Below are 21229 nucleotides of genomic sequence, written 5' to 3'. Positions count from 1 at the left end.
CTCGGCGCCGGTGGCCGGCTTTTCCCTTTCCTCCGCTGCCGCCAGCTCCCGGGTCAGCCCACGTCGTGGGCTTTGGAGACCTGAAAAGCCCCACCGGCCTCCAGGTGCTCAACGACTACCTGGCGGACAAGAGCTACATCGAGGGGTATGTGCCTTCCCAAGCAGATGTGGCAGTGTTCGAAGCAGATTATTTTTTAAATTTAAACATAAAGAAAAAAAAAAAATGAGAGGATTTCTCAACCTCAACACTACTGACATTGGGGGCAGAATAATTTTTGCTGGGGGCATCTGTCCTGTGCTTTGTAGGATATTTACAAGCATCCTGGCCTCTGCCCACTAGATGCCAATAGCATTTCCACCCAGTTGTGACAACCCAGAATGTCTCCATACACTGCCAAATGTCCCTGGTGGGCAAATTATCCCTTTAAGAATTTTGTGATACAGCCCTGCCCAGACAGCTCTGTTGGCTAGAATGTAGTCCTGAAGTGTAGTTTGCCAGTTCAATCCCTGCTCAGAACATATACAGAAACATATCTATGTTCCCTCTCCCTTTCTCTCTAAAATTAATAAATAAGAAAAACAATTAAAAAAAAGAATTTTGTGATACAATCATCCCTCAGTATCAGTGCTGGAATTGGTTTCAGAACCCCCCACAGATACCAAAATTCATGGATGCTCAAAGCCCTTATATTAAACGGTGTAGTGTTTGTATGTAATCTATGCACAGCCTCCTATATACTTGAAATCATCTCTGATTACTTATAATACCTAATACAATGTAAATGCCATGTAAACAGTTGTTACACTGTATTGTTTAGAGAATAATAAGAAAAAGTCTGTATATGTTTGCAACCATTATAGGCCAAACTATATAGTACATGTCAGCAACAATGTAACATTTTTTCAAATATTTTTGATCTGCAGTTGGTTGAACACATGAAATATGGAACTGACATGCTGGGTGGATTTGTTTCAGTCACTCTGGTTTTCTTTTTTTTTCTTCTGATTCTGTGTAGTTGTGATTAATAGGTTCCTTTATTGATTTTCCTAACATTTTATTGAAATTGTGTATGTGTGTGTGCATGTGCATGCTTCATCGATAGAAGCAAAAGCTGTATGTACCCTCTTGCCTCAGGACACACAGGAAGGTAAATATGCACAAATGTCACCAGTGTGCTGTCTAGTCCCAATCCTCAGGAGAAGCCTTCTCCACTGTCTGGACCCTCACTAGTTCCAGGCACAGCACCACTGCCACACAGTTCCTCAATCCTGCCACTCCCTCCTTACCCAGACTTGGATTTGTCCCCTACCCCCGACTCACCTTCGGCGCAAGTTCTTTGCTTAAGCTGAAGCTGTCTCCACTCCTTCCTCCATTCCAGCCCCAGGCTTTCTCTGGGCCTCTCCTCCCTCCTGGTGCATCTTTCATCACCCCTCTCTTCCTAGGCCAGGCTCTTTGGCACTGAACAGCCCGGCTAGTATTGTTGGCTACTCTGTCCTGTGTAGTACATTTTTCTACCTTCACCAGCCATGTCAATTCCTGGGAGGCAATGCCATCTGAAACTACAAAGCCACTTCTACTATGCACCCATCCCCCTGCCTGGCCTTGTACCAGGCACCCAGCAACAGCTCCGTAAGTCCCATTACATTGAACTTGGCATTCAATCCTTGCCCAAGGCTGCCTTTTCTATCTGGTTTCCTAATGCTCTTTCCAACACCTCCTGTCTAACCACTTATACAACTTCTCCCACCTGCGTTAAAATCCTCCCAGACTCAGCTCAAAAAGGTAAACCTAAGGTGCAATTAAATCTCTTCTTCCCGCCTAGAGCTAACTCTACTACCTTTTCCCTGCACCCAACCATGCACTTGGCACACAATCATGTACCTTAAATTAGATGGAATCTGGTCTTTCTTCCTTCGCCACCCATCCCGATGTGAGTGAGCAGCTTGAGGAAAAGGCTTGAGGACTGTTTATCCCTGCCCTCACAACTCTCCTTCAATCCCAAAGTTTAATCTGAGTTTGTTGAATAGGAAAAAAAACACCCCAAAACCCAAGACGCTCTTGAAGGCGCACTCTAAGGGGCAGATCCTTTGCCTGTCAATGTCTCCAGACAGCCGCAGCCGCACCTCCGGCAAACTACCACGCGCCCGCAGGAGGCAAGGAGCAAGCCCCGGCATCCATCACATGATTCTCCAATCACATGATCCTTAGAAATGGGGGGGTAGGGAGAGAGACTCAGGGAGGGAGGAGAGTAAATTGAATAGAAACCTACAGCATTCCAGATGGCCCCGCCTCTACGTCAAGTAGCCAACCGGAGCGCGACAGCCCGTACACCTGGCCAATAGAAACTGAGGTGGGTGGGCCATCGCGCTGCCAGGCCCAGGTCAGAGAGCTGCAGGGTAGCTGCTATTCAGCGATCGTACAGCCGGACGCAGGTAAGGGGGTCAGCAGCACAGATCTCTCGCTTTCTCCATCTGAAGGCCCCGGCCATGGGGCTGTGGGGACATGAGGTTGCTCCGGGGGTTTATTTAGGAGGCAAGAGAGGACTCGCTTAGAGAATCTTCTTCAGGGTTTGCGATGCACTGGATAGAGTTTTATGAAGGGTGGGAATAAACAGAATGGCAGTGACCCCCATTAGAAGGGGCACTCTGCGTCTACCTTCTAGCGTCCCCGGAAGCTGCAGCCCTTTCCCCCAAAGCAGGGACCAACCACTCTGTTTTTGATCCGGCTCCGCCCCCCGCCTGGTGGTGGTTGTGGTGGTAGGTAGGTAGGAGAGGTGCCCGTCCTGGTTCCAGAGCTGAGAGGGCTGGAGGTGGGACTTGAGACCCTGGCCTCTTCAAAGGACTTGGGAATGGTTGTGTCTGGCTGTCCCTTACTTCCTCTCTTGCAGGGTGGGACAAGCAAACTTCCGCCTCTCCTGGCCACTCTTTTTTTCCTGCTCACTGGCCTCGCAGTTGGGTTGGTTCGCATTTTAGGAATCTTTTGCTCCCGACACTCATAGTTGGGGGGGGGGTGCCACCTAGTGGAAGATGACAGAGCTGGGGTCTTAACGAGGCTCCTGTCCACCCTCTCTGTTATGGCAGTGTGGATGGGGTGGAGTGAGAGAGGGCCCCCCCTCAAAACCCTCCTGAGCAATTGGGCCCCACCACCCCATCCCTGGTCCTGAGTGTATATGTGCTTGCATGCATACTCATAGAGGCGTACACTATGTTTCCTCACCTCAGGATACCCAAGAAGGAAAATAAACATAAATAAATCACTAGGATGCAAACAACCTGAGATCTGTACAGTCAGGCACCCCTCTGGCCTCAGCCAAGCAGTGGGTGGGGCCAGCTCTGGCTGCCTTGCCTGGGAGCTGTGGGTGTGGAGGAAAGAGTGATAAGGGGCTGAGGCCTTCTTCATCCTTACCTGGCTAGGAGATGGTCTCCTGGGAATGCCCTTTGAGGTGTGGAGGGGACACTGAGACAGGGAGCAACTCTGAGTCCCTCACAATAACTGATGGCAATTCTAGGACTAGGACCCAAGTGCAGTATCCAGGCAGCTTCTGTTCTCCGGGTTTCTGTCCTGCCTTGTCCACCTGCCCAGGAAATGCTTCTGTCCCCCTCCTCTGCTTGGACCCTCCTGGGGTCTGTGGTCTTTTCCCAGGCACTGTCTGTGGAATGAACCCAGGTACAATATGCTCTGGAGCCATCAAAGCCTGTATCTCTATGACTTGATACATACTATGGGTGTGTTACTCAAAGCTCTCTGAGCCTCAGTTTCCTCCTTTGAAAAGTAAGGGTAGTAATTACTACTTTGAATAGTGGTTGCAAAGAAGAAAGAAAATAATGTAGGCTGTTGAATCTGGCTCCCAAGAGGCTCAGCAAACATTACTGTTTTTGCCCTTCTAGGCAGGGTAACATCCCCTGGGCCTGCCCCATTGAGCTAGTGGGGTCAGCTGATCTTGAGGGGAAAGCTGTTTAGGAAGTAAGAGGCAGCGCATTACCCCCTCTTGGACCGGATTGAGGCTGGTTCCCTGTGCTGACTCCAGAGCTGCAGCGGGGTAGGCTCTTGTGGTTTCTCTTATGTGCACTGGGTTTTGGCTCCCAGATAGCGAGAGAGAGGCAGGGGTAAGTGGGTGGTGTCTGGGGAGTCTGAACGGTACTGGTGGTGTTGGAGGCCCTTAGAACACAGTGTCTCAAAGGCTGACCTAGCCCATGTGTCCCTTCCCCTTGGTGAGGAGGGGACAGTCAGTGAGCAGGTGGTGGCTTGCCTCTAGGGAGGGCAGCCCAGACTCCACTGACCACTTTACTTCCCTTTTCTCAACTTTCTCAACCCTGTGGTTTCCCGTGTCGTCATGTGACATACCTTCTCCCACCAACAGGCCTTAGCAGTGTGCAGGTGTGAGCACAGATCAAGCGAGGAGGCAGTAGCGGGGCTAGCTGGGGAAGTGGAACCCTGGCTTTTCTTCAGAGGAGGACCCCCTCCTTGCCCTCCAGCCACGCCCTCCCATGGCTACTGATGCCTCCCCCACGCCCCAGAGGTGGCCCCTGTTTCCACAGATCAGACCCACAAAACCCACAAATCTTCTTCCTCTCACATGACCACATCTCTGCCCACTCACCCACAGAGACTCAGGTTGGGACACAGATTCACACACACTCCTGCCAGCATTCATGTTCATGGGTGTAGCTCATGGGTGTATACATGTTAGTGTACATGTGACACACACACCCAGGACACATGTAGGAAGCTGAATCTCAGGCCCTCATCCTGCTTCCTCTTTGGAGGAGTTGTGTGGGGGGCTCCGGTAGTCCCGGACCCGGGCCTGGGCCTGGGGGAGACTGGCCCTAGAATCAGGGTGGCATGGACTTGAGCTAGTTGCCAAATGCCTCTTAATATTTTGCAGGTAGACCATGTGGCCCCTGGTGAGCTTGGTGGCCTTAGTGACAGGGCTGGTGGCTGGAACGCAGTGCCCAGATGGTCAGCTTTGCCCTGTGGCCTGCTGCTTGGACCCAGGAGGAGCCACCTACAGCTGCTGCAATCCCATTCCAGTGAGTGCCCTCAGCCCTGGCAGGAGCTGGCAGCTGAGATGTACCAAGGGTCATCTTGGATGGGCCAGAGGAAGGGGCCAAACTCTGTACCTTTGATTTATCCTCTCCTCTCTCCCTAGGACAAGCCCACAGTGCTGAGCAGGCATCTGGGAAGACCCTGCCAAATCGATGCCCACTGTTCTCCTGGCTACTCCTGCCTCCTCACTGTCTCAGGGACCTCAAGCTGCTGCCCATTCCCAGAGGTGAGGGTACCATTAGCTCAATGGAGGGGTCTGTGTTTACATGTTTCCTGCACTCCTCCACCACCAGGTAAAAGGGCCTAGTCAATGCAGGTGTTTCTGTTCCACAGGCCGTGTCATGTGCGGATGGCCGCCACTGCTGCCCACGGGGCTTCCACTGCAGTGTCGACGGGCAGTCCTGTTTCCGAAGATCAGGTGCAATAAGGGTGGAGGTGGAGGGCACGCAGATGGGCAGCATGTGGAGCTTGAGCACCCAGGAGTCTAGCTGGCTGGGAGTAATCAAAGCTAGACCCTGATCCCTGCTCTCGTGCCCTCATTCATGTGGCATCTATACTAAGCAGCCCTCCTGCTGTGGACAGAGGGGCAGCACTGGGGTTAGGAGGGTAGGAGAGAATACACGACCCCTGGCCTGGGGCCAGGCATTGCCAGGGTGGAGAGGGGCCAAGCTGGGTTGCTTTAATGCCAACCCAGTCAACGGATTCCCCTGGCCTGTGCCATATTGCCTAGGCAAGTCCTGGCTTTGGGAGAAAGGTTTAAGAGTGCCTGAGAGAACACAGCCCTAGTGCCAGCCCCCCACTCTTCTGTCACTGGGTCTGCAGGGCCTGCTGCCCGCAGCTCCTTGAGTGATTGGGGCAATGACCTTCTCTGACTGGGTGGTGGAATCTTGGGTCATCCTATCAACAGATACCAACTCCCCGGGCGCTGTCCAGTGCCCTGACAGCCAGTTCGAGTGCCCTAACTCCTCCACATGCTGCGCTACGCTTGATGGCTCCTGGGGATGTTGCCCCATGCCCCAGGTACGGGTTTGGGAAGATGGCGGGTGGGGGAGCAGCAGAGGCAAAGTGAGGGGCTGGAGGGGGCAAAGACAGAGTAAGGGCCCTCTCTTCTCAGGCTTCTTGCTGTGAAGACAAGGTACACTGCTGCCCCTATGGTACCTCCTGTGATCTGGTTCATGCCCGCTGCCTCACGGCCACGGGCACTCACCCCTTGGCAAAGAAGATCCCCGCCCGAAGGACTGATAGAGCAGGTGAGGAGGTGGGAGAACATTGGGGTTGGGGTTGGGAGTGAGGAGAGGTCTTGCCTGGCTTCTAGCGGCCCCTCACTCCTCTCTCCCCTCCAGGGGTCATGTGCCCAGATGGACAGTCCGAGTGCCCGGATGGTTCTACCTGCTGTGAGCTGACTAGTGGGAAGTATGGCTGCTGCCCAATGCCTAATGTGAGTGAGGGGCCACAGCCAGCTGGGCTACTTTCCCACACCCACCTAACCTGGACACCTACCTCGAAGGGACTCCAGGGGAGTGAGACAGGCTGACCTGTTGCTGGGAGTCTGGCTGCTGAGGACTTATGCTACCCCCTAGTGGGGTATTGGGGCAGTGCCAGCTGTCAGCCTGCTCTCTGCTCAGTGGAGACTGGAAGTCACAAAGACACACCCCTGCTTCCACCCAGGCCATCTGCTGCTCCGACCACCTGCACTGCTGCCCTCAGGACACCGTGTGTGACCTGGTCCTGAGTAAGTGCCTTTCAAAGGAGAACGCTACTATGGACCTTCTCACCAAGCTGCCAGCACACACAGGTACCAGAAGCAGGCCACAGCCTACTGCCCCTACATGCTGAGGAGGAGCCCCCCGCCCCGGGCTATTCCAGGAACACATGGGGGCCGGGCAGGTACAGCCCCCTTTTCTCCACATTGAGCTTCACCTTAGGATCACTGCCAGGGGTGGCCCTCCATGCTCAACATCTGGTTCCACCTTTGGAGCAGGCAAAGGGTAGGCACCCCAGAGGGTCCCCAGTGCCACTGCTGACCTGTCCTCTTTGCCTAACTCAGTGCAGGAGGTAAAATGTGACATGGAGATGAGCTGCCCAGATGATTACACCTGCTGCCGCCTAGCGACGGGGGCATGGGGCTGCTGCCCTTTTGACCAGGTACCCAGGCGTGGTAGGTGGGCTGGGCTGAGCAGAGGGTGGCAGCCAGCTAGGCCCCTGTGCCTACTGTCCCCTCTCTATCCATCCTAGGCTGTGTGCTGTGAGGACCATGTACACTGCTGCCCAGCTGGGTTTAAGTGTGACTCACAGAAGGGTACCTGTGAACAGGAAGCCCATCAGCTGCCCTGGATGGAGCAGTCCCCAGCTCACCTCAGCCTGCCAGACCCCCAGGCCATGGAGAGTGATGTCCCCTGTGATAATGTCACCAGCTGCCCCTCCTCTAGTACCTGCTGTCAACTCACGTCTGGAGAGTGGGGTTGCTGTCCCGTCCCAGAGGTGCATGGGTAGGGTGATATCATGGGGGGGAGCAGTGCTTTGGCCTGGGCAGGTGGCCAGACTCTTGTTACCTTGCTCTTCCGCTCTTTGCCTAGCCCAGTGGCATACCAGCTCTCAGATTTTATTCCCAGCTGGGGAGTAGGTAGGGACTCTGCTCCATCCACATGGTGTAGCTTCCTAGACCAACCAGCCTTTCTGCCCCCCCCCCCCCCCACAGGCTGTCTGCTGCCCGGACCACCTGTACTGTTGCCCCCAGGGCTACACGTGCTTGACTGAGGGGCAGTGTCAAAAGGGAAACAAGGTGGTGGCTGGACTGGAGAAGATGCCTGCCCATCAGACTTCCTTGTCCCAACCCAAAGACCTGGGCTGTGACAACACTAGCTGCCCAGTTGGGCAGACCTGCTGCCCAAGCCTGAGTAAGGGCTGGGCCTGCTGCCAGTTACCCCATGTGAGTGCCCACCTGCCTACCCCTGGAGAGGGGAGCTGATTCCCAGGGGAGAGGGGGACAAGAGCATAATGCCACTGTCACCCCAGGCCGTGTGCTGTGAGGACCGCCAGCATTGTTGCCCGACTGGGTACACCTGCAATGTGAAGGCCCGAACCTGTGAGAAGGAGGTGGATTCTGCCCACCATGCTGCCCGGCTGACCCTCCGCCCTCATGTGGGTGTGGGGAATGTGGAGTGTGGGGAAGGGCACTTCTGTCATGACAACCAGACTTGCTGCCGAGATAGGCAGGAGAGTTGGGCCTGCTGTCCGTATCGCCAGGTCGGTGCCACCCCCTTCCCTGGGGCTGGGTGTGGGCCTGGGCCTGGGCCAGGTCCTGTTTCGTCTAACTCTCATATCCTCCTCTGACCATCCAGGGCACCTGTTGCGCAGATAAGCGTCACTGCTGTCCTACTGGCTTCCGCTGTGGGGCCAAGGGCACCAAGTGTTTACGCAGGAAACCCCTGCGCTGGGACATTCCTTTGAGGAACCCAGGCCCAAGACAGCTGCTGTGAGGAAGAACTGAGGACCGAGGACACATAGCACTTGGGACCCTGCTCAGAGAGTACCCACTGCTCAGGCCTCCTAGCACCACTCCCTCACCAAATTTTCCTAGATTCCCCCCATTCTGAGTCCCCTGTCACTGAGGTGGGGCCTCAATCTAAGGCCTTCCCTATCAGATGGGGGGTTGTGGCAAAAGCCACATTACAAGCTGCCATCCCCTCCCCCAATTTCTGTGGACCCTGTGGCCAGGTGCTCTTCCCTACCCACAGGTGTGTATGTGTGTGTGTATGTGTGTGTGCTGCAATAAAGTTTGTACACTTTCTTAACAGTGTCTGATTTGGCTACCCTGCCTGCCCTCCCCACGGGACCCCTGAGCAAGAGCCCCATCCAGTACCCACATTCCCACAACTCCAGAGACACAGTTAATTTCACCAGTTTTATATTTGCTGCTGCCCACAGTGATTCCCATCACATTAACCTGTTCCCCAGAGCCGCCCCAGCCACCAGCCCTGTGACTTGATAACCCAAAGGCAGGCTAGGCAGCAAGCAGCACCCCTCCCCTCCCAGGGGTCCACAGAATGCCCCTCCCTTTCTGGCCCTCACACTAGCAGCTGAGGCCTGGTTGCCCTTCCTGCTTTCCCACAATAGAACTTTCTATGTACAGCCACGTTTATACAGGCACTGCTTCCCCCCACCCAGCCCTTCTCCCCAGCACCTCCCAATGGGGGTTTGGACCCCTCCCACCGCCCTCTTGGAGGCGGACATGGGGTCCCTTCCAAGACATTACCCAGCACATGCCACAGGACAGTTCTGCAGGCCCCTGGACACCTTTCAAAGCCTAGGGCTAAAAGCTAGTGCCCGGCAACCCCCTGGGGCGCGCACCCTGGGCATGGGCCCAGGCGGATGGGGCGGTGCCAGGCCCGGAAGAGGCCCTATTTGACGTTGAATACCATCAGCGGCCGCTCCTCCCGCCGCTGCCAAGGGCTCTTCTTGTCCCCGGCCTCATCACCCACCTCAACCCCCAGTTCGTCCTCTGGGCTGGTGAGCGAGTCGCGACGCAGCTCGCTGGCGCTGCTGCGGGAACTGTCCCCACGGCTGCGGCCTCGACCCCGTGGTACCGTGGCCGCCCGGCCCTCGGGCGCCACCACTTCGTCCAGCAGCGGTGTAAGCGAGTTGTCCTCAGGGGAGCAGAGGCCCGTGCGGCTCTCGCTGCTGCTCGGCTCCGTGTCCTCGCTGAGAGCCAGGCGCGGGGGCGCGGGCGGGGGCGGCGGCGGCGGCGGCGGGGCGGCCGTCGGGGCGCGCTCCCGCTCTTCGCGTAAGGGCCGCCGGCGCGCAGGCCGCGCCTCGTGCACGTCGACGCCCGAGTCCAGGCTGGCATCGGTGCTCCGGCCGCTGCCGCCGCCGCCGCCCGCCTGCAGGTCGATGTAGGAGTGGCGCACCTGCGAGTTGGAGCGCCCGTCCAGGGACACGAACCAGGCGCGAGGGTGCGGCTTCACGCCCAGTTCGAGCAGCTTCTTCTCGGTCAGCGCCTGCAGCTCCCCGTTGAGCTGTGCCATCGTGGACTCGTTGAACAGCACCGGGATGGTGACCGAACCGCTGACCGGCGCTGAGCGCCCGCCACCCCAGCTCTCGCCGCCGCCGCCCCCGCTGCCGTCGCCTCCCGCGCCCGAGTGGCCCTGCATCAGCGGGCGCTGGGGGTCAGGCTGCGGAAAAGGGCGCGCTGGGCCGGGGGTCGTGCCCTCTGGCGGGATAGGCTCATCGGATGCCCCCGCGGCTCCCGTCTCGCCGCCCAGGCGCACGTAGTGCGCGGGGATCACGAGGGTTGGCATGACGTTGCGGTAGACACTGTCCTTGAGGTGGTCGATGGAGCCGCAGAAGATGAGCTGCCCGGCCTGGCTGAGCGACGGCGGCCGTGCCAGCTGGTCCACCGACTGAGAGAGCAAGAAGTCGGGGGTCTTGCTCTCGGCCGCCCCCTTGTGGCCCAGGTAGTGCTCGAAGGGCGGCGGCGGTGAGGGCGGCTCGGGCAGGAAGGCAGTGGCCCCAGAGGGCCCCCGCCGGTACTCCTCTAGGCCTGGCTCCAGCCCACAAGGCCCCTCAATGGAGCGGGCGCCCTTCAGCCCAGCGCCCTCGCCCCCGCGGGCACCGGCAGGCTCTGTGGCTGGACGGCAGGCAGAACGCGGCTTCACACGGAAGAAGTCATCCCGGGACGCGGCCAAGTCGCGGGAGCTGGAGAAGGCGGAGTGGAGGGGGCCTGGAGGTGGAGCCTCGGGGTCCCCCGACGGGGCGGGCTCCAGGGGTCCCCCACAGATGAGGTGTAACTGGGACATCGAGGTGGCCTGGTCTCGTTTGTTGCCGTCAGAGGGAACGGAGAGCTGCAGTTTGCGGTGCTGTTGCCTCGGCTTCAGGCAGCGCCTCCTGGAGAGGAGGAGGCAGACAGGGACCCTTAGGAAAGGGTAAAGCCAGAGCAGTTTCCTGACCCTCACAGGTTCAGGAGGAGGTATTGACACAGTTGGAGGGGTCAGGACAATGCCTGCGGCTCAAAAAACAAAACAAACAAAAACCTCTTGGGAGAGGTTTTGTAAAGAGCTTGCATGTGGGAGGTCCAGCCAGCGCATTGGCTGTGCAGGCTGGGTCCCGTCTGGGGTAAATTGCACGCTTCGCATGTAGGAGGTGCAGTGAGAACTTGGGGAGCATGCCTAAGCCAACCAGGGCTTGAGGACCCCTGGATGCGAGCTGGGCTGGTAGGAGCAGCTGCAGGTTGTCTCACGAGGGGCACGGCCTGCAGGTTCTGCCTCCTCTCTCCCACTTTTCTCAAGCCACCAGTCTTTCAGTTTTTGCCAAGTCAATGTGCATATGCCCTGATTTCTTGTAAGCACCTTGAGGATCAGGCTCTACTTTCTTGCATTTTGGGGGCCTGAATGCCCAACACAAAGCCAGGCCTAGAGCAGGCCTCCGTCTGCATGGGATGAGAGAAGGTGGGGATCTGGGCAGCACTCACCGGCAATAGTAGATGAGCAGACACAGCAGAATGAGCACCAGCAGGGCCAGGGCTGCCAGGATGGTGAGCAGGAAGATGGTATGGTAGGTGCCGATATCCTGGATGCCTGATGTGATGGTGACAAGCCCTGTGCCAGGTAAGGGCTTAGTGTTCCAGGTGTGGATGCCCTTCCTGCCTTTTGGAAGGAGTCCACACTCCCAGCCTACCTTCTCCCACTACCCGGTCATCCCGTCCCACACACACACTCTCACCAGCTGTGGGGGAGGCCATGGCAGCTGCCCAGTACCCCAGCTGAGGGGAGACGAAGGTCCAGTAGAGCTGCCGACCTTCCTTCCGGATCACACCGGTGCCATTGCGTACCCACAACCCTGGGAGAGGCAGTGGTTGCATCAGACTCAATGTCCTGCCATCTAAGTCTCTATGCCCAAACTCCAGCCCAGGCAACCTCCTGAGGCACTCACCACTCTTGGGGTCAAAACGCCAGGCTGGAATGCTGGTGCCCACAGCAAGGGCACGAGGCTCTGAGGGCACAGGCAGGGACAGATGAATGGGGCCTGAGAGTGGCACCTCTGTTCCATTGCCTGTCAGCAGGTGCACGCTGACTGCAGCCAGGGGCATCAGCTCCAGCCAGGAACCATTTCCTGGGGAAAAGGGACACAGGGCTGAGGGCTGAATCCTTGGTGGGGGGCATCCCTTCCACGCCTGGCACCCAGCATACCTGAGCTGGAGGCCTCAGTGCCCAGGAAGGCAGGGAAAGCCCTCATTTCCTGCTGGGTGCTGGCAGGTGTAAGTGAGGCCCAGAGCTGGCTGTACGAGGAGCTGACAGGCAGGCGGGCAGCCCGCCGCTGAAACTGCACCCAGGGCTGGGAGCGGGTACCTGGATGGAGAGAGGAGGGGCTGCAGTGGCCTGGCCAGGAACAAGGTTGCCCAGGAACTGGAGAAGGAAGCAAGTCTCTAAGGAGAGGGGGAGCCATTGGGTCAGGTTACTTGGAGACTAGTGAGGACAGTGACTTGGGGGAGAACTGGGCAGTCACAAGATGTTAATTTGGAAGGGACACGGACCAGAAATCTCCTAGTCCTGGGTGTGTGACCCTGAGCAAGTTACTTGCTCTCTGAAACAGTTTCCTTACTAATCTATGAAGTGATGAGGTTCAGGTCCTCGAACAAGTACTGTCTACTGTGTGATAGGCACTGTGTTAGGTGCTGGGGTTAGAAAAATGAGTAAGATACAATTCATAATTCCCTGGCTTCAAGATCACAGTCTAATGTGGTATGGTCTATCAGGGTGTCCATTAGAACTTTCTTCTGTGATAGATAGAAATGTTCTATATCTGTCATGCCCATTACGGTACCCACCAGACACACATGGCTATTAAATACTTAAAATGTGGCTAGTGTAGTGTGACTGAGGAAATAGATTTATTTTGAATTTTTAATGAATTTTAAATTTATTTAAAATTAAATAGCTAAATGTGGCTAGTAGCTACTGTTACAGCTTAGGCTATGTGTGCGCTTGTGTGTGTATCTGCCTGTCTTGGGGTGGAGACAACATAAAACAGAATTCTGATACAATATGGTAATAGCTAACATTTGTTAAGCTTTGATATACTAGGTACTATTCTAAGCCAGTTACCTATATTAAAACCCCTGTAATCGGCTCAACAGTCCTGACATAGGTACTTTTATCATCAATCCCATTTTATAGATGCAGAAATGGAGGTGGGAGAAGTTCAGTAACTTGCCCAAGATCCTGGTCCTGGAGCCTGACTGAAGCCCAGACAGTCTGGTGTCTGGAGACATTCTGCCACCCATCATTCCATCCTGCCTCGTTGTTACAATAGCAGGATGCAAAGGCAGTTTTGCCCTCTCAGCTTGGGAAGGCCCTTTGGCACCTTGCAGGGTAAGTAAGAACCAGGAATGCAAGTGGAGAGGGACTTCTAGGAGGAAGGTTCAGGATCAGAGAGATGATGATGAGCAAATAAGTAATTTGGAGACAAGGGCTCAAGCTAAAAATATAAATTGAGGAGGGGCTTCTCTTACTCTATAACCTACTGTGGCTCCCTAGTACTACCTAGGTGGAGTCTCCCCTTCGCCAAGTTTCATCAGCCAGTCTGCACCAGGTGCCCCTCCTGCACAGCCAGACCAGGAGCATTTCCTGAAAAATTCCTATCCCCCTCTGCCCCTGTATCTGGAAGACGCCCCCAGGCTGTCCTCTCCAGTGAAGGTGTCTTTGCTCCCTCTTCAACTCCCAAGCCCATGTAGTTCCACAGCTCCCTTCACCAAAATTTCTCATCCTGCAGCACTCACAGGATAGGGTTTTCTCAATATTGTATGCAGCTGCCCTCTTACTCCACTGCCCCGCCTGCTCTATAATTACTTCAGGGATTGTGTGTCTTCCTGCTTGTCTGTGAACTCCACAAGGCGGGAAGCATGTCTTTTTTTCCTTACCCTTGTTCCCAGCATCAGACACAGTGCCTGGCACAGCCTAGGTGCTGCGGTAAGTCTTAATTGGATGAGACTGAGAGCTTGGGTACACCAGGGCCACTATAAGATTGCCCCAGACCTTGCACTCCATCGGGGTTCAATACCTTGGAATAACCCTCTCATGGTGTTCTAACATGGCCAGGCTCCCAGTAGGATGAGAAGACCCCCTAAAGGTAAAGGTGGCAGGGAGTGGGGATTCTAATGGTAGGAGTAGAGGGAGAATAGAAACCACGAGAAGCCCCAGTAACAATAAACATTTATTGACCACCTTCTTTACTATTTTCTGCATGCTTGATAATATTTGATCCTTGCCTCAATTTGATGATGCGGATACTATCAATATCCACATCTTATAGATGAACAATCTGAGGCTCGGAGGCTAAGTGACTTGCCAAAGGGTACCCAGCTAGTATGGCAGAGCAGAGCTCTCTATACCCAGGTCGGGGGGAGGAAGAGGAGCTGGGAGGTGGGTAGAGGGGAGCCTTACCAGGAGAACCCAAGAGGATGTGCACCAGGTCCTCATAGAGGATGAGGGTGGCCGGCCGCTCAGGGAGCAGGTAGAGGCTGACTGACGCATACACTGTGGGAGGGGTGGCCTGTCAGCTCCAGAGAAAGCCCTTGCCCACCCCCAGATAGGGCACTCCCTCCATCCGAAACCTAGTGACTTCATCCTCCTTCAGTCCCCTCTGCATACCCCAGCCCAGGCAGCAGCTGCTGGAAAGCCTACCCCCTCCACCCCGGAGCACTATTTTGGGAAGGGGTTGATGGGGTCAGCTGCTGTTCCCCCCTCCACCTGCCCCTGCACTCACAGGGCAGCTTGTCAACACGCCAGGGCACGGAGTTGGTGAGGAAGCCAGGGCGGGCAGCAGTGACCAGCACCCAGGTGCCCAAGCGGTAACTGAGGGGCAGTGTGGCCACGCCTTCTGAGTCTGTGGTGCCAGTGGCTAGCAGCATTCGATTTCCAAACACATCCACCGAGGCCCGGGCCAAAGGCACCAGCTCCCCGCTCACATACACCTGCACCTTGATCAGGATCTCTGTGGGCAAGATGGGGTGAGGAGAGTGAGGAGGAGGGAGAGGGGAAGAGAGAAGTAGGGGGAGCTCCAAGATCAACGGAGGGGGCTGTGGGTTGGGAGCAACTCTGGGGCCAGGGCTAGACAAGATATAAAAGCCAGCATTTACAGAGCCCTCAATTAAACTTCATTTCACATCAGCCTAGAGGTAGGTGGTACTATTACCATATTTCATCAAGACATTTTCCACATTTTTACATTTCTGAACTCAGGCTATGCCTATGATGATGTCATAATTATAATTGGCAGCATTTTTTCCCCTTTCTTACTGGTGCATGAAATAATGATGCATTTCCAGTCGATGATGCATTTGACTTGATAAAACATGCTCTTAGACCATTTTACAGATAAAGAAATTGAGGCTCAAAGAATTTATATACTGGCAGTGCAGTTAAGTGAGAGATCTAGGATCTAAACCTGGAAATCGACCTCTAAACCCAAATTCTTTTTTTTTTTAGACCCAACTTCTTAACCACTGGACCTTATGGGGCTGATGTCAGAGAGGAGAGGGAAGGGAGGCCTGAGAAAGAATGAGTAAGTGGAGGGAGAACCAGGGGCTACAAGTGGAGAGGAGAGAAGTCAAGGTTCAGCCATTTGAAAGAAAGGATGGGGCACTAGGTCAGAGTTTGGGTTCTCAGGAAAAAACTAAGAAGGGGAAACTAGGGAATTGGTCATTCCCATCATTCATCCTTTTCCCAGAATACTTTGCACAAACCTGTTTCTCTTCAGATTTAGGGATTCACCCCAACCTGGAAGCCCAAACAAGTACCTCCTGACCCCTCCTCCTCACATGTGTACTGCTGGCCCCCTCCCAGCTGGTCAGCTACAGGCAGTCACCATGGCAACGCCCTCATTCCTCCCAAGAGATGGGCAGGGAGCTGAGGCCCTGGTAAGGGAAAGAGACCTGGGGGGAGGGGGCAGTGACCCAGGCCCAAAGGAAACTGGTGTGAAGGGGACTGGGAAGGGGAGTCCAAGTCCTTTGCTTTCCTACTTTGCCCCTAGCCCATGGATGGTCTAGCTGGCATGGGCCTGTAGGTGTCCTGATCTCAGATGGGGTGATGAGAGGGAGGAACCCAGGCCTAGAGTTGTTCTCATGGATTCCCCAGAAGCCTCTTTGATCCAGAGCACCATCTACCCCTTCCCACGAGAGCATGTCTCTTTCCTACCTTGCTGCTAATAATGGGGAGGAGGTGTCATACTTGGAAAGGTACAGAAACCTGAGTGTGGGCCCCAGGAGTCAGGTGGGGAGTGGGCTGGGTGCTGGACACAAAACTAAAGGAGTCTAGGTACAGAGGCAAGAGCCAAAGCTTAGGGGGCTGAGGGTCGCAGGGCATGGGAAGGTCAGGGTGCCTAAAGGGTGAAGCCTAACACTTAACAGTGACAGGTGTCTTATCTCAGGCTTCCAACCCCAGGGCCAGCGCCATGCCTGCCCCTGGCACCCCATCCAGCTGTTCCTGAACCCACCACCCTCTCCTCTCCCAGGCCAAAGCCCAACTCTGCAGGGTGGATGCACACATTTGACTCTTTCCTGCTTTCTGGTACTGCCAGGAACTGGCAGCCTTCCCTCCAAGCCCCGGTAGGAATTCTGAGAAGCTAGAGGAGCCTGGCTACTCCCTACCCTCACCCCAGGCTAGGAGCAGCTGGGAAGAGGGAACCCAGGAGTGTGCATTGTGGTTATTTGAGGAAATGTATTGGGTTGAAAGGCCAGGTCCACAGAAAAGGAAAGAGCCCAGGGAACAAAACAGGGGTGAGCAGGTAAGGCCTAAAGGAGGCATCAGTGCCAAACTGAGGGTGAGGGGGCAGGTGCCTAGTAGATAGCCTTTCCCCTTCCCCTCAACTGGGCTTCCAGCCAGCAGTCTGGGAGAGCCTTGATCCTGGCTCTATTCCAGCTAATTCCCTGGGTCCCCTCCCCTCGGGTGGCAGGACTTGAGAAAGGCTTTCTGAGAAACTAGGGCCCATTGGTAGCCATCAAAGCTCCTCTTGTCCCCCAGAGTACCGGGAAGACTGAGGCCAGAGGAGATCCTTCCCCATTCCCCAAAACCTGACATTCCATCCAGTATCCGCTTCTCCTGGCTTCAGTCCTGCCTCATTCCAGGAGGAAATCCGACCCCCTCCCTTCATCCGGACCTACTTCCCTCATCCAGATGCCCCCACCCTGCTTTTCCTGCCAGCTCCTTGGTGGGAAGGCAAGGAGTGGAGAGCACCCGTCAGGTTCTGACAGGGAGGGGGCCCAGAGGTGGGAGAGGGGAGAGCAGCAGCAAGGGTGATGGGGGCAGGAGGCTAGAAGAGGGTGCAGGGCTGGAGTGAGTGGAGTACCCTCAGAACCCAAGCTATAGAGGGAGTCATGGTCTAGCTCTCCCACCCTCTCCCGCAGCAGGAGCGGACCCCACCCCCACCTCACACACCCACCTGGGCCTGGTGAGGCGCTGGGAGGGTCTCCTCCACTGCGATGGAAAGGTGAGATGAGGAGGGGGTGATCTGGGAGCGGACTGGGGACAGGAGTGGCCGGAGGCCTGCTGGACGGGACCCAGGCACCTGCCCTCCCAGCCGGCACTGCCCACAGCCAGCTAGCCTGCTCAGCATGGCTCCACCATCAAAGCCCTGCCATGCGCTTTAAGCTGGGAATCACAATGTACCCCGTTTTCAGAGCCACCCCCGACTGCAGCCCCTTCTCCTTCATGGGCTGAGCAGCGTTTCTTTGGTGCACCCCAAAATCCGAACCTGGGGGTCCGGCTACGGGTTGTCAGGCTCTAAGGCGAAGAACCCCATTCGAACAGTCAAGCCGCCTACAGCCTCACCCACTCCCCCTTCTCCCCTCCCCCCATCGAACCTAGCTCTAGGCGCCCAGCCCCCGTTCGGGCCCAGGGTGGCAGCCGATGTCTACGCCCCCACCCAGCCGGGGTCTGGAGCGAGGAACCCGCAGGGGGCTGCGGAGGGGGCGCCCGCCCCAGTCCGCCCCTGGGCGGGTGTCTTCGGTAGACAATGGCTCAGGCAGCAGCGCCTTGCTGACCAGGAGGGAGAAAAACAAGGCAGGAGGGGGGCGGCGGCGCAGAGCCTGGGGACCCCCGCCCTCCCTATTGTGTCTTCCCGAGACCCTCTCCCCGGTGGTCCTCCTCTCCCCGGTAAGCGCCGAACCCAGGTCGTCTGTCTCCCCCACCCAAATCCAGGGAATAGAATAGCCCCCAATTCACGAGCGCCGCCGAGAGGGGGCTGGCGGGCGGGGTTCCGATGGGGGTGGGGGGCGTCGGGCCCTCTTGGAAGAGACTCACCCTGCGGGCTGGGGGACTCCGGGGGCGACTTGCCGGGAGCCCGGGAGGCGCCGCCGAGCAGCAGTCCCAACAGCGGTAGTAGCCGCGCAAGGACGCTGGGGCCACTCGGCGGCGGCATCGCGGGGCTCGGCCCGGCCCTAGCGGCCCATGGCGCCCGCCCGGCCCCGCTCGGCCGCCCCGCTCAGCCCCAGCTCTGCGCCGCGCCGCGCCGTTCCGGCTCCCGCTCTGGCTGCGGCGGCAGCTCAGCGCGATTGTCTCCGCCCGGAGCCGCCGCCAGCTCCCCCTGCAGGCGGCGCCCCACCCTGCGGGCCTCCGGGCACCGCCCCCTCACCGCCTCTTCACCATCCCGCTCCGCCCGCCACCCGCGGGCCCCGTCTGAGCTCAGCCCACCCTGCGGCCACCATCCTGAGGCTCCCAGACCCAGAGCTGCAAGGGAGTGTAGGGAACACGGTCCAATCGCAAGGGTACTTGGGAGCTCCAGGGTCCCCGAAATTTGGTGCAAAAAATTTTGGGGGGGTCGGGTGGGAGAGAATGAATAGCTATTGCTTGCAACACACTCAAAGAGGTTGGTACCGTCATGAATGTCTCCAAAAGTTAAGAACTGCCCTGCATTACTGCTCTCCTCTCTCCACACATTAGTTCAATGCTGGGGAGATAAGGGGCAGTGCCTTGGTAATGTCCTGGTTCTTGTCTAGTTCCTGCCTCTTACTAAGCCGTGAGCAAGTTACTTAGCCTTCCTTTATTTATTTATTTTTGTTGTTGTTGAGAGAGAGAGAGAGAGAGAGAGAGACTGGAGAAGTGAGACGCATCAACTCGTAGTACTGTAGTTGCTTTCCGTATGTGCCTTGACCAGGCAAGCCCAAGTTTTCGAACCTGCGACCTCAGCGTTCCAGGTCAACGGCTTTATCCACTGCGCCACCACAGGTCAGGCAGCTTTCCTTTAAAGTGAAAATTGTAATCTCTACCTCGTGGGCTTGTTGTAAAGATTAAGTGAGAAAATTATGTAAAGGGTCTAGAACATGCCTGAGCAGGTGCTAAGATCCATTGATGGGCTATCGCAATGATTAGGAAGTTGTAGAGGTAGAAACAGCCTGTTTCTCCCACTGGGAATCACTGCTTGGTCCCACCAGTTCTGGTTCATGAATGACAGTCTGAGGCTTTTCCTTCTTCCTCAGCCACTGAACCCCACATTTGAAGATAGCTATTGGCCTGCCCTCTAGCCCCAGCCAAGCTCTCTTTCCTTCCAGTGTCTGGGTGGCCAAATCCTCATCTCATCTGGTATCCCTCTCCAGGTTCTTTCTGATTTGTTACCTTTTCTTTCTCAAAATGTGGTGTCCTGGAGGGGGTTGGATACCTATGGCAAGGACTTAAGGAACGCGGGCTTCTCTCCTGGTTGGGTCCTCTGAAGTAAGAGGATCTTGTTTTGAGATTGTGGACAAAACCACCAATTTCTTTTTCTTTCTTTCTTTCTTTCTTTCTTTCTTTCTTTCTTTCTTTCTTTCTTTCTTTTCTTTCTTTCTTTCTTCTTTCTTTCTCTCCTTTCTTTCTCTCTCTCTCTCTCTCTCCTTCCTTCCTTCCTTCCGTCCTTCCTTCCTTCCCTCCCTATTTTCCTATTTTTTCTCCCTTCCCTTCCCTTTCCTCCTCTCCCCTCCCCTTCCCTCCCCTTCCCTCTTCTTTCTTTCCTTCTATCCTTTCCTCCTCTGTCTCATAAATTTCCATCTAACCAGATTTCCCAGTCCTGTTCTTATATAACCAAAATTTTGGAACCTCAACACAGGATTTAGCACTCATCCCTGATGAATTTCATCTTGTTGGTTACAACCCAATTTTACAATCTGTCCAGGCTGCCTTGAATCTGCTTCAGTCACCCATAATATTGGAGCTCTCTTTCAGCTAGCAGCCATCTGCAGGGTGAAGGGACTCATGACAGGTCAAGCAGCCCAGGGCTGGGATGGAGCTTTGGAACACCCTCATAGAGATTTATCACCATTTTTCAGTTTTCGGGTGGTGGTGCAGTGGATAGCATGTTGGCCTGGGATGCTGAGGACCCAGGTTTGAAATCCTGAGGTTGCTGGCTTGAGCACAGGCTCACCACTTGAACGTGGGGTCACCAGCTTGAGCATGGGACCATAATCATGACCTCATGGTTGCTGGCTTGAGCAAGGGGTCACTGGCTCTGCTGGATCCACCCCTGCCATGCCCCGTCAAGGCACGTATGAAAAAGCAATCAATGAACAATTAAGGTGCTACAACTATGAGTTGATGCTTCTCATCTCTTTCCCTTCCTATCGATCTGTCCCTGTCTGTCTCTCTCTCTACAAAAAAAAAAAAAAAAAGTTCAGTTTTCAGTCCAAATCTCTATCATCTAGCTCACATTTCTGTCTTGTGTATAAGAACAAATGCCAAATGCTTTGCTGGAGCAAGATAAAATGGAGCAAGATAAATTGTCTGGGACCATCCAATTGCAATGGCAGAGCGGGGGGGGGGGGATTTGGCTGGTATTCAAGAATCACAGGTTAATCTTTTCCTAAATATTTACAGTCACCCAACTAAGAACCTGTTCTGGAACTTGCCATGCATGGATGTCAAATTGTTCTGTTTTGTTCAGAATTGACCTTCTCCCCTTTGGGTAGCAGCTCTTGTGAGGTAAGCCAGTCATAATGGCTTCCCCCAACACTTAGCATCAAGTCCAAAGTCATCCCCTTGGCCACAAGTGCTGCCTGTCTGCCCCCACCCTGACTTCACCTCCTGGACTCCTCATCTGCCTCCAGCTGACGGACCCGCTTGCTTTTGCTGGAACATACAAAGGCCTGCTCCCACTTCAGGGCCTTTACGCTGGCTGCTTTTTCTGCCCAGAACACTTTATTTCCCTACAGCTGCCTGGCTCATT

The 21229-nt window shown here is 55.5% G+C and overlaps 2 protein-coding genes across 5 annotated transcripts; one reads left to right on the top strand and one right to left on the bottom strand.

Annotated features, from left to right (window-relative positions):
• Positions 1–2350: 2350 nt before the first annotated feature.
• Positions 2351–8837, top strand: GRN (granulin precursor). Of its 2 annotated transcripts, XM_066263454.1 has the most exons (14): positions 2377–2433; positions 3889–4040; positions 4887–5031; positions 5151–5273; positions 5381–5465; positions 5955–6067; positions 6162–6297; positions 6391–6485; positions 6716–6842; positions 7095–7192; positions 7283–7528; positions 7746–7976; positions 8063–8293; positions 8389–8837. In XM_066263454.1, the coding sequence occupies exons 3-14, from the start codon at positions 4894–4896 to the stop codon at positions 8524–8526; spliced, it is 1761 nt and encodes a 586-aa protein (XP_066119551.1). In that variant the 5' UTR covers positions 2377–2433; positions 3889–4040; positions 4887–4893; the 3' UTR covers positions 8527–8837. The 2 variants fall into 2 exon arrangements, with proteins under 2 accessions (XP_066119550.1, XP_066119551.1); XM_066263453.1 differs by lacking the exon at positions 3889–4040 and having other exon boundaries at positions 2351–2433.
• Positions 8838–8950: 113 nt separating this feature from the next.
• FAM171A2 (family with sequence similarity 171 member A2) lies at positions 8951–18608 on the bottom strand. Of its 3 annotated transcripts, XM_066263452.1 has the most exons (9): positions 18340–18575; positions 17480–17514; positions 14807–15034; positions 14485–14577; positions 12232–12390; positions 11975–12154; positions 11765–11881; positions 11514–11640; positions 8951–10930 (listed from the first exon to the last, which is right to left on the bottom strand). In XM_066263452.1, the coding sequence occupies exons 3-9, from the start codon at positions 14949–14951 to the stop codon at positions 9448–9450; spliced, it is 2304 nt and encodes a 767-aa protein (XP_066119549.1). In that variant the 5' UTR covers positions 14952–15034; positions 17480–17514; positions 18340–18575; the 3' UTR covers positions 8951–9447. The 3 variants fall into 3 exon arrangements, with proteins under 3 accessions (XP_066119549.1, XP_066119547.1, XP_066119548.1); XM_066263450.1 differs by lacking the exon at positions 17480–17514 and having other exon boundaries at positions 18340–18608; XM_066263451.1 differs by lacking the exon at positions 17480–17514 and having other exon boundaries at positions 11514–11619; positions 18340–18608.
• Positions 18609–21229: the final 2621 nt, after the last annotated feature.

Source organism: Saccopteryx bilineata, chromosome 2 (genome assembly GCF_036850765.1).
Source record: "Saccopteryx bilineata isolate mSacBil1 chromosome 2, mSacBil1_pri_phased_curated, whole genome shotgun sequence".
Taxonomy (NCBI): domain Eukaryota; kingdom Metazoa; phylum Chordata; class Mammalia; order Chiroptera; family Emballonuridae; genus Saccopteryx; species Saccopteryx bilineata.
The sequence above is the reverse complement of the archived record's forward strand: the minus strand, read 5'-3'. Positions and strand labels throughout refer to the sequence as shown.